General features: G+C 29.4%; 1 protein-coding gene across 1 annotated transcript; it reads left to right on the top strand.

Moving 5' to 3' along the window:
• The first annotated feature begins 10,329 nt into the window (after positions 1–10,329).
• On the top strand, positions 10,330–11,328 carry LOC101210457 (auxin-responsive protein SAUR50). Its single transcript, XM_004146957.3, has one exon. The coding sequence runs from the start codon at positions 10,522–10,524 to the stop codon at positions 10,849–10,851; it is 330 nt and encodes a 109-aa protein (XP_004147005.1). The 5' UTR covers positions 10,330–10,521; the 3' UTR covers positions 10,852–11,328.
• The last annotated feature ends 2,337 nt before the right edge of the window (positions 11,329–13,665 follow it).

Raw genomic sequence — 13,665 nt, 5'->3', positions numbered from 1 at the left:
AACAATATAATAGCGTCAATGTAGTAAAGAATTACTGCAATCGAGATTGCTAGAACTAGATTTCCATTTGCCACCAGAATTGGATAAGATTGCGCATTTTAGGTCTCACTCCTGCCAAGTGATTCCTTCTTAATGTTTCAGTTAAATTTCTTGGGATATCATGTGAAATTAATTAAGAAACCACGAGAGAATGTGACCTTCAATTGGTGGTACTTCAAGTGCCCATTTTTTTAGAGCTTCATTGAGATTATTCCCTACAAACTAGGCGTCTAGGAGCAACATTAACCACTATGTTTTCATCATTTATTTATCTATGGTTTGAAATCTTGCCGTACTTCCCGATGAGCTGCCAAGCTTTGTAAATGCTGTGTATCTTCGCATGACCATTGAGTTGTTTTTCTAAACTAAGTTGAGAATGAATTCCACCTACTTTTCCGTTAGTTTAACTACTGTTGAATGGAATTACTTGTTGGTGAAAGTGTTGTTTGCACTAGGACCTTTGTGATGGGCATTACTTGATCTTAACTCTCTACCTTCCATTGTAAAGGCAAGGACCACTCTGTTATTATTTCTCTGTTGCTTTCATGGGTTCGATTTGTTTTGATCTGTTGGACAAGGAACTCTAGGCTTCTTTGTGGGTTCTATATGCTCTTAAAGTGCTATCTGAAAATAGGTAGATAATGTAGCACTAGGATGTCTTTCGTGTTAAAATACATTATTGTCCTTCCATTACATAGAGCTGGTGCTGCAATAATTAGATCCTTTCTAAAGAATTTTGATTTCTCCAGTTTACTCATTTACCATTAAATTTGGAGCTTACATAGCTAGCTTAGATGTCTTTGACTTTTTGGCTTCTCCAAGTTTCTTTTAGCCTTTTGGCTATATTGTGTACTTTTGTAGTTGAAGATTCTCTATTGCGTTTTCTTTTAAGATTTTGACATTTGGTTTTGTCATATGAAATTATACTCTTTAGAGGTCCCTTTAAATATGTATACGATTTTGTTCTTTTTCTATTCCTTAATCAGGCAAGATTAAAGGATTGTGTCAAAAATTGGGGTTCTTTTTTAAAGGATAAATTGGATTTTGATCTTTCTTGTTTGGTTTGAACAAATTTAGAATCTTTTCCATTCCTAAATTTAGCGACTTTTTATGTTCATCAGAAAGAAGTGCTTTAGGTTTCCAATGGAATGTTATTTTGAATAAAACTCTCATGTTGCTGTTTCATAAGTTCATTGTGAGTTGTAAAATATTATTATCAAAGACTTAGACAACTCAAGCCTGGACTAGTAGTGTTCTAAAGGGAACTTACATAATTTTCAAGGGAAAATTATGGAAGGTTGTATCATTCATTCCATCATTCTAAGTCTTAACAGTATTATGAAACTTATCAATTGATCAAGCAGACATGAAATGTAAGCAATGTTCAATACATTTAACTTGCAAATAGAAACTTTAATAGGGTACCTTTTGTTTTCTTGTTCGAAGGCCTAACAACTAAGGTGGCTTTTCGTCGGCCAGATCTAAAAGTAACATTTGAATGTTATAATAGAGCAGTGTCTTAACCCTGCTTCAGTGAAGTGATATTATCTTCAATTTTACTCTGTTTTCACAGTCATTGCTATGCATTCTTCTTTCTGAAGCAAAGGGAGATTGCATATTAATTTTTTTTTCAGAGCAAAGTTCTTAGGATGTCGCAGAATACCCATGATCAGATCATTCACAAACCTTTCTCTAGTACATGACATTTAATGGGGATGGGACCCTACGGCCCTGCTTTTGGTTTGGACCTGCATGTGCAGTCATGTTCATTGTGACATGATTTTGTATCAATCTCGCCCTTGTTTCGCACATTTGCTTACGAGGTACAGCGCAATCCTATCCTCAAATTTTATTTTTGCTCCATCAGTGTCTAAATGGGTCCAATTGTTCAATTCCCATCCCAATCAATCGTTCTTTCATTATGTATATCTTTCTAATCCAGGTTTCTTATACTCTAGACCCTCATTAGTCATATTTTCCTTGGTTAATTTTTCAACTATCTCAACTGTATACATAATGTGGTTTGAATGTTGAATTCCTACGTATCACAACTAAACTTCCAACCAGAAAACTAAGGTGACGGCCTGCTGTAACCACACTTTTATCCTACACATATATATTTTTTAAAATATTAATATTAGTAATAATTGCTAAATTATTTATTTATTTTTCTTAAAAAGGTAAAAAAATTAATAATAATATAATATTTTTCAATATTTCATTTTTATCATTTTAGAAAACAAAAATAAATCCAACTTATTTTTTAAAAATCTTTTAATATCATATTCGTTCTGTTTTAGGAAAAAAAAGAAATGAATTTGTTTTAAATAAAGTCTTCTAATATCAATTTTGACTTACTAAATCATTTTAAGAAAAAAGAAAATCAATTTTAAATAAAAGTATTTTAATATTCATTTGATGTATTAATTTATTTTTCACAAAATCTCAAAATATCTCATTTAATTTATTTTAGGAAAATGAAAATTTTGTTATTAAAAATGAAACTAAATGAGATATTGATTAAAATGTAAAAATAAATGTAACAAAATATAATCGACCAAGATTCGATTCCCAATATTTTTTTTAAAAAAATAAAATCTTATGTTACTTGCTTAATTTAGGGTATATTATATTTATTTTCTATTGACTTAATTTTAAAGATCTTTCTCAAATTTCTTTTTTTAACTATTTAGAAATTTTTACTTTACAACTATTCCTTTTAATTTTTTTTAAAAAATGTTTAAAATATAAATCTATATTTCATATGTTTTCCTTAATCAACTTTTTAATAACTCACTTCTATTTCGCTAAAAATATTCCTATGATGGAATCTAGGAAATTTGGGAGTCCGATTTTCTAGAATTCTTAAGGTAAGGGATCACATCTTTGGAAGTCTGAGATTTGATCCCAAGAAAAAATGAATTTAATCAATGTTTTTTTTTAAAAAAACTTTATTCAAAGACTAGCCTATGATAGATTTTGAGAAATTGTTATAATTTCTCATTTTCTTAAGGTGAGAAACTTTCCTTCAATATATAGTCTAATTAATGGAATATAATTCCACTTATTCTATGAGATCATTACTTCAAATATTGGAGTAATGATGGATGAAATAAAACATTAGTTTTAAAATAAATTTAAAAATATTTTCAATTCAAGATTTAAAATTTGGCCACCGTTTTTCTAAATGGGTGTTGTGGGGTGCTAATACCTTCCCCACACACAAATGACTTCCGAACTCAATTCTATTTTTCGCAGATTATTTTTTTTAAAAATTGTTTATTTTATTTCGGTGTCCAATCACATCGTAAAAAAGATTGGTGACGACTCGTATTTTATTTTAAAACTAGCTCTTTTGAGGACGTCGGTCGCTCCGCGTCGTCTCAGGCACTTGGCGACACCTACTGCTGTCTACATTTTCAACACACCCACGAAACCGATCATCCTTACGACAACATCCCACATGGGGTTAACCTTTTCTAGCCAGATTGCTATAGTCGAAATGTTTGTTTTGGGGTTTGGACATTTCATACGACAGCTTACAATGCAATATTGTAAGTAAGGTTTAAAAGTTAGATTAGAAGTAGCAAGGCAATGAGGAAGGCAGTGAGAGGGGAATGTGGTTGTAGTTGTGGTAAAAAGTAAAAAGTGGCAGTTTTGAAGTAGTTGAGGTTGATCTGCTTTACTATGTTGTCTTCTTCATAAGAAGACTTGGGGACAAGAGTAACATGGCCTTCCATGTGCCAAACACAAGGAATAGTCTCTATCAAACTCTCAAAAGAATATCCCTTTTACCCCATTGGTTCACCGGGTCACCGCATTTGGATGTGAACCATGGACCCTTTGCTTTTCACTCTCTCTCTGCCTCTGATTTTTCTTCTGTTTTTTCCACCATTCAATTTTCTTTTTCTTGCAACATGAAGGAGTCCCTTTTAGGACAGTGACTCGATTTCTCTTTTCGTCCTATCTATCTTACCCTTTCATTATTTCTGTAGTTTAACATGGTATCATAACAAAATAGAGTAGGAGGTTTATCAAGTTTATCAAAACTTGGTTTCTTTTTCTACTGATTATACTAGTTCATACATTGGATACCGTGCACTCGAATCAATATTCGAGCCACCATGTTTATAGAGCTTTAAATTTTTGGATCTAATATTAGTTTTCTTTCTTTCTTTTCTTTATTTTATTATTATTTTTTTGCCCCTCTTGAAAAACAAACCATTTCTTTTATTTTTTGTTTAGGTTATTTTACCAACTGATTGTCCTAAAAAGTACAAAAGATTCCCTTTTCTACCTATGGAACTATGGCCGTTATTCACGCAATCAACTGTCGATAAGATGTTTGAAAAAAGCTTCTAAAGTTGCTTTTAAGGACCCTAATTTTGAAGAGTTGTGCCTTTTTATGAGGGCTACCCTTTTTTTTTCTCTTTTGCTATGATTTTGATTGCTTCCAATCAAACATAATCATAGTCCTTTAGCATAAATAATCAATAAAAATGAAACTACACTGTCCATTATACATAAATGTTTAATAAATATGAAGAAATGTCCTATATACACATACATATATACATATATACACATACATACACATACAAATATACATATATACACATACAAATATACACATATACATACAGGTACATATTTATATGGAGAGAGAAAAAAAAGAGGGATAGATGCACAGTCTACGGAGAAATCGAAGTTTTTGGTAATATAGAAAGCGGGGATATATGTCTTATTGTATTGTAGGCACTTCTGACTTAGTGGCTGTGATGTTATAAGGACCACTCCAAAAAAATAAAAATAAAATAAAAAATAAAACAACAAATTAATAAATACGTAAATTAATTAGAATAAAATAAAAAAGAATTTCTGATACACTTCATTTTATCACCAGACATTGCTCTTCTTAATAATAAATGCGTAGGACATACCATCACTATTGTCTTTCTTCTTTAATAAATAACAACAAATTTAAAACAAATAAATAATAAATAAGTTATATATTTTCTACAAATTCATTTCTTTTAAGTAAATGAATTATATATATATATATATATGTACGTATATAATTAGATATGACCTCATAAAATATCCTCTCCAAAAGGGGCCCACATTGTTATAAAAAGAGAGTAAAATTAATTGTGGGTTATTACTTGAGATATTATTATTACTTGAAATTGTCACATTTCTGATTAAGTATAAGGGATATGTACCATACTAATCAAATAAAAGTACTTGGAAAGTGATTGTACTTTTAAATAACAAATTAGATTGTGACTATTATTATTTAATACCCCAATTGGTAGAGTTTGGTTGTTATATATTGAAGCTTTTTAGTTTGAATGTATTTTTGTACCAAATGTTCGCCTTTTAACTTTCTCACATGCTTTCACGTGCCCTAACCCTATTTCATATTTGCCTTCTTCAAAATGGTAAGATTTTGGTATAATGACAAGTTTAACAAAATTCACAATATTAAATACATTTTGCTATATTTGTAACTTTTTAAAATATTATTTCATATATACACTTAATTATTAATCCTAAACTAAAAATGTTATCCATTACAATTAACTAAAATATACATACGAAGGATTAGGTATAGAATTTACATGAGCGTAATTTTAGGATATTAGATCAAAATCATGAGTACCCAAATGTTTATTAAATAGAGGTCGTAGTTGTAATCTAACAAAACGGCTTATATTAAGAGTTGTTAGTATTTAGTTTCTTCTTGAGTTTGTAGCGAATATAATTGTATTAATAAAAATTCATGTTACATATTAATCTTCTTTTAAAATGAACAATCAAACTTCTAGTTTCAGAAGATTACGTGACCCTTAAACTAAGCTTACTATTGGAATATGCCAAATTTATTTGATGTCATACTTTTTTAACCTTAAAAACCTAAAAAGTAAATATGTATTATATACAAAAAGTTGAGAGTCAAAGTTGTTTTTATTTTAATAGTTAAAGTTAAATTGTACTTTGGGAAAAGAGAGAGAGAGAGAGTAATTATGGTAATTCCAATGCATGTTCATTGAAATAATATTGAGTAAATTTGAGAGAAACAAATGGGAAGAAATGAGTAAAAAAGCATAGAGAGATCACATGGGTTTACATAATTGTAAAGAGAAAATGTAAAAGAAAAATAAGAATCCAACGTCCAAACAAACACTAAAATTCAAAACTTCCAACAGAATTTGTACTCAAACAGTACACTTCCATTGTTAGTCCGTGAGTTCAGGTAGACACCCCAAATGGATCCTTTTTTATTTTTATATTTATACATCATTTCTTTCATTCACATTATAATATAAACCTTTAAAGACTTTCAACTTCACTCCCTAGGTATCCAAATTCATAGATAGTCTCAAAACAAATCATAATTCAAATAAATATTTTGAGAGTCTTCCACTTCATAAACTTTATCTTTTCATATTTCTCTCATCCTTCCTTCGTCCGTTGTTACCCATGACCAACTTCAATAAGATAACAATTATCTTTAGTAGTATGCTTTCACGACCACTTTGAAACCTAACTCTAACTCTAGCTACAACGATCGTTGGCGGCATACTTTGATGACCACCTCTTGTGGCCAAACTTCAAGAGGTGGTTGTTGGAGTTGATTATCATAGATTTACCTCTCATATCCAACTCCATGCAACTACCATCTTTAGTGATCTATTTCGACTATCACCTTTTGTGGCCAACTCTATGATCATCTTCCATGAACAAATATGAGGACCAACTTAACAATATCATATACTTCAAAAAAAAAAAAAAAAAAACTTGGGGGCCAATAAAAATGTATTTAAACAAAAAATGAATATTATTAGTTCATGATATTTAATAGTCGTCTTAAATAGTACTACTTTTTTTAGAAAATAAACATTAAACAATTTCATCGACAACAAAGTCAAACCAACCTTCACCAATAAATTAACAAATTTAACTTTGGAAAGTCATTCCACCAATAGAAAAAAAAACATTCTCCTTTTCAGTCTAAATACTATTCCATCAACGACCACCAAGTTTTGAAAACACTAAATATGTCGAAATTGGAATTTCCTATTATATGCTTTCATGGATATAGAATATCTTCTACCACATATTTCACGAGGAATAACACCTCATTATTCTCACATTTCAACAACTTTATTGTCGTCACGCGTTCAAGCCGAACACAACCTAACATGCCGCCTAGATGTGCATGCATCTTTGCCTTTTCAAGTCAAGAGTAGTTAAGTTCGTTTGTGATCATATTGCATTTGCAGTCTACTTCGGTAATAACATTTAGCCACATGGATCGAATTCAATTCCTATTTAACTTTGTTAGAGAATCACCTTCAAGAGACTAACCAATCAAACACATAAATCTATAGCTAATTCAAACTTGAATAGTTGTTAGGCATACAACCAAATGCTATATCCTATGGTCGTAAACATTACCCTCTTTTTAAGAGTCAAACGAAACCCTACACTTAGATTTTTCTCCAATATTGCAATTACTTAACTCTATGGATAATTTACTCAATATAATATGTCAACTTAGGCGATCAATCTAAGTTAACAATTACACATAAAGTCAATACCAAGGAAACATATAGACTAAATGTAGATCAACATAAAACTGGACAAATATGAAGCCATCGTCATTGCATGCTTGGAGTATCCACACATTTTTGAATCCCAAAAGAATACAAAATGTAAATAATTGAAGAACCCTCGCATGTTATTAATGGGTAAACATGAATACAAATTTTGAAAGTATAAATTGGTGCTTGCTTCTGAAGAACAAGAACAAGAGGTGAATAGTTCTTGTGTCTTCATTTGATTTTATTGTAAAATTAAGTTTAATTCGCTGAAATTTGGTATTCAATTTTTCTAAATGTAGATTTGATATGATTTTTGGGTCCAATTTGAGAAGAATCTAAATCTCAAAACATCTAAAAAAAATCACAAACTAGGCTAATTTTAACTCTTCCATTTATTTTACTCAATATGGCCTTAAACACCTACTTTTTACCTGTTTTTTAACGCTAAATAACTTTAAAATATTCTATCACTGGTTTCCATTTGTTAGATGTCAATATTTGGTATCAACGGTACTTTACACCTTAAGAAATAGAAAATATTTGTCGCGGTGTGGTGCTTGGCCACCGACACTCCAACAATCAAGTCAATTATTGTTTAGAAAGAGAGCTAAAGGATGGAAGCTTGGGCAATGTATTTTTGCTTACCCTAAATGTCAATAAGCCCTCTTAATTGTATAGAAATAGGTTTCATTACTGTTTTTTGCATAATTAAATCCTTACGTAATTAATTAAGTCTTTACCAATCGTTGTGAATCTTTGTTCACTAGTGACCCAAATATGTGAAAAGGTGCAATAAGCCACAATCTTTACTATCATAAAGGATCGACCTCTATACTTAGGTAACGTGGCTTGTTGTGGGTCATTCTCAATAATTCTAATAATAAATATATATGGCTAGATGGTCAACCCCGAGTTGACCTCTATATTTAGCCAAATAACTCTAATTCTAGACGGTCGATTTTATGGGTTGGTCTCCATACTTAATTAAAAAATAAGTATTCATTTTCTCTTCCACAACATATTATTTATTAAATATTTGATAGACCTAGATCTACTATCCATATGAATTTATAAATACACTTGATTTATGGAAGAAAGAATTTAATAAGGAAAAATACAAATTCATATTATTGAACTCGTTTTCTTTTTATTTTTTCATATTTTTTTAATAAAAAAGTTTTTATGATCTCACATTAAAACCCCACAACCATGAGAATTTAGATGGAATGTTACTTTATATATTTATCAAATGTGTTAAGCCAATCCCAAAATCTTTTTTCTAAAAAAACTATGGCCCCTCTCCCCCTCAAGAACGACTAGGGGCCACTCTCACTCTCAACTCTCACTCTCACTCTCCTTCAAAACAAACCCTTTCAATATGGCCGCCATGTAATGCAACTAACTCTTGATGATAATTATGGTTTTGGTGCAAGATCAAAATCTATCCATTTCTTCACTTTAATAAAAATTCAAAAAGTATAAAATATCAATCTCATGTGATATACGTTGGAATGTCTTTAAATCTGTTGGATGGCTCTTCGAACGACCAAAATAAAATTCATATTTGACTATTTATAGCTATCTACGGTTATGACTCTAGGGCTAAGAGAAGTACTATACTATATAAGTTGATCTCTAACCCTAAAGGCACCACTATTTAGTATTCTTTAACATTCTCTTTAATAAAATTATTCTCTTTGTTTTATGGATGTAGTTAATACGTTACTAATCAACCACATAAATATCAAATGTGTGTGTTGATTCTTCTCTTTTTTATAACTAAACATTATTTGAATAATTGAATCAAATTTCAAAAACAATATAGTAATTAGTTGATGAGTTTTAATTTAAAAATTACTTTCATTTTCGACTTTAAAATCTTGATTAAGTTTTTAGAATAGCTCTCCAAGTTGTGTTTATAAACTTGAAAATTAAATGGGTCAATTCAATTGTTTGATTAGGAAAGACGTAGGCTATGATAAATAACGATTAAGAAAACAAACCTAATTTTCAAGACTAAAAACCAAAATGCTAAATTTAGTTTTGTAGGTCAATATATATACAAGCCACACTGATCCAAGTCTTCAATTATATTACTAACTTTCCCTCTACCTAGCTCTCTTATATATTTGGTTTAATTGATAAAATATTTAAAAAGTTGGCAGTGATAAAAATTATAAAAGAAAACATTTACTCTTGATTAATTTCAAATCGTCTTAATTAGAAACACGTTTAATTAGTTTGATAAGTGTACCAACTCTAAGTAATTTTTTTTTATATCCTCTAATATTTACGAGTGGAGAAAAAAGTGTGAGTGATACAAATATCTTTCACGAGTGTTTTCGAAATTGGAATTCGATAAGAAAATTTTGTATGATAGTAACAATTTAGATCAAAGTTAATTTCTTTCTAGCTAGGTAGCGATTTTTATTTTCCATGTTTGCAATTTTTCATACTTGAAGAAAATTCATGAAAACCATTGATGCAGAGATCAAAATCTATTCTACCTATAGTAACCCCCCCCTCTCTCTCTCAATGGGTCCAAGTTGCCATTGGGATAGCCAACAAACAAAGCAAAAGTAGACCCATTTGGTTTTTGCCCCTCCTCTCTCTCTCTCTCTCTCTCTCTCTCCCTAAGGACACATTACCCAACACTCTCATGGCTTGTCCTTCACTCCTTTCTCTTCTCCATATATCATTCTCAATCTCACCCCCTTTCTTCTTAAATACCCCTTTCTCCTCCCCTTCATATCCATACCCTCCTTTTTTTTTCTCCTCTAATCTTCAAGCTGCCCTAAGAGGAGATTTATTCCATTCCCTATTTCCCACAGATCTCTTTCAAATTACCACAAAAACACTTATACATTCTTCACAAATGGCCATCCTCAAGGGAAACAAACTCCCACAATCTACCGTCCTCAAACAAATCCTCAAACGTTGCTCTAGCCTTGGCAAAAAGTCCAACAATGGCGCCTACGATGCCGATGAAGAACTCCCTCTTGATGTCCCCAAGGGCCACTTCGCCGTCTATGTCGGCGAGAACAGAAGTCGTTTCATCGTTCCGATCTCGTTCTTAACACACCCGGAATTCCAATGCTTACTTCGTCAAGCGGAAGAAGAATTTGGATTTGATCATTACATGGGGCTCACTATTCCTTGCCAAGAGCATGTCTTCAGATCCTTAACCTCCTCCATGCTTAGATGAAATTATTGCCAACCAAAAAACACTATATTATTTTTCAACTTTTCCTTCATTTGATGGGGATTTTTCATGAACCAGAATTCACAAGAATTTGAAGATGGGACAAAGAAGAGAGATTATCGATCACATCATTATCTCTCTTTTTTTTTTTTTTAACCATCTTCTTTTTCACTTTCTTTTTCATGGATTTCACCATCTATCTTCTTCTTCTTCTTTTCTTCTTTTTGGAAACCCTTTAATGGGTTTTTTGTGCTTAATGACTTGATCTCTAACTTAGTTTTGAATTTCCAAACCCCTCTCTTAAAAAAAAGATCTCAAAAGGGGTTGGAAGAAGAAAAAAAAAAAAAAAAACAAAGAATGTATTCTCTCTTTGTAAAAATAGTCCAATGTTTCCCTCATTGAGGTGGATTATACTTTACACCCTTTGAGTGGTTTCTCTTCTAATGGAAAAAATGCATGGATATTATTATAATCACAATTATTATTCTCAATTTTCTTCCCTATCTTTATTTTTATTAATCCCAATAAAAAAATAATAAATCCAAATAAAATACTTACAAATATACCAAAATTTTTCCCTCTACAAGAATTTATAAACAATCTTAATTCATAAGAATCTATCAACTTGTCTATATTTATAAATATTTTGATTCACTTTTCTATATTTAAATATAAATGTCATCACTAATTCTACATGTTTTCTAAAAGAAATATATATAAACAGATAGATAGAATATGTTAAAAGAGGTTCGTCAGAGAATGTGTGTGTAGGTACGTTTTTTTAAGTGCTTTGTGTACGGAACCTTTGAGATCATTATTGGATTCTTAATCTTAGAAACATATATTGTCATTTAATAAAAGTTATTGTGTCCTTTTTTTATCATATAAATTTTCTTCTCTCCTTTTCTATCTCATAAGAAAAAGAAAACAAACTCTCTTTATTATTATATTATTTTGTTCGAGTTAAAAAATTATTTAATAACTCGATATACTTTTTACTTTTTTAATTTTGCAATAATCCATCACTTAAAATAGATAACAAACTACACCTTAGAATTTGTAGTAAATTTACTTTTCTTCTATCGGGATATAATAAAATTTCTTAAAAGTTGATTATTGTGTCGAGAATTAAAAGTGTTGAAAGATTATTGTTAGTATATGGACTAAATTATTATAAATAAAAATTTTAGACTAAAAGTGATTTTTATTTTTTATATAGATTATGAACAAAAATATATATTGTGCATGTGACAGCAAAGATTCCTAAGTTTTTTTTCTCATTTTTCATGGCATTTGTGATTGTTTCACTCTTAATTATTTGGGTCAGAGGTTTTATATATAGATGTCATAAAATAAGAATGATTAAACTACTATTTTGATTATATTCGTTTATATTTTAACAAATATTCTAATTTTGTCTAACATAAAAATAGTTGTCGTGATTAATTTTATTGTTTTTCCAAAATCATACTTTAAATTATTCTTCCCACTATAAATTGTTTAAACTATATTCTATAGAAGTCTTTATTATATTTAATCAAGAGATTAAAAACGTTATTTTCAAACATAGAAAAATTTAACTAAAATATAGCAAATATATATATAAATAAACGTAAAAAATTGTACAATGTGGAAAATAAAATATAAAAAAAGATTAAGAAATTTTTTGTAGCCGTTGGATGATATAAACGTTTGCATGTGACATGAATGTGTTAGGTCATATTCACTAAATAACATACAAAAACCTTTTTGTTAGTTTTCATTTATTTAATTTTTCTTGGTTTTTCTTTTTGTAGTAACTTAGTTGACTTTAATTTGAACGATCATAATCCAATCAAATACTTTATGAAATGATTGATTATTCAAAAAATTTAATAGATTTAAACCCATTTTTTAATCAAAATTAGTATGCATGGTATGGGAGATTAATTAAAGGGTTATTGAAGTTTATTATTATTACTCTTATGTAAGAAAAAATAGCAAAAACTATAACTAAGTTATGATAATAGTTGTAATTATGTCATGACAAAACTAAACTCTCACATTTATCAAATTTTTATAATTGAACTCAATACTTACATAATTATATAAGTTATATGGATAATATGAAAGTTTGAGAATTTAATTCTTTTTATCATTTGTTGGTCGATCTACTTTTTACCATTATTGAACTTTTTGAAAATGTATCTCAACTTTGTAAAATTATTTAAAATCATATGTAAAAAGAAAAACTACTCCAACAGCCATTAAAACACATTTTTTTTAAAAATGAAATTGATTGATGATAGACACTAATGATTACTAATAATAATGACTAATAATGACTAATAGATGTAAAATTTTACTATACTTTTATTATTTTTTAAAATGCCATCCATAGATTTGAAGGTAATAAGGATATAAAACGAAAAAAAAGTAAAGGTTTATATTGTTTTTAACGGTTGTGAATTTCTCTATTTTTTTAACCTACTTTTAATAAATAAAAAAAGAATAAAAGAAAAGGAAAAGGAAAATGGAAAATTATACATAAATGATGAAATTAATTAATGATATGATGGTGGGTATTTATGCAAAGTGATAAAGTTTTTGTTTATTTATTAAATAGAATTTTTGGTTTAAATATTATCACATGAACGATCGTTTTCCAAAGTATGGCTAACCATATAGTTTCACTCTCTATCATTATCCATCCTCTAAGCATTAAGTTTCTAATGATGAAAGGCTACATATCTTTTAATGCAAAACCAAACTATCTCTATTTTCTTTAATTCCACCACATATCTTACCTAAAAAATTTAACATTTCTCTTTTTCTTTT

Source organism: Cucumis sativus, chromosome 2 (genome assembly GCF_000004075.3).
Source record: "Cucumis sativus cultivar 9930 chromosome 2, Cucumber_9930_V3, whole genome shotgun sequence".
Classification (NCBI taxonomy): Eukaryota; Viridiplantae; Streptophyta; class Magnoliopsida; order Cucurbitales; family Cucurbitaceae; genus Cucumis; species Cucumis sativus.
This window is presented reverse-complemented; position numbering and strand designations above follow the sequence as displayed.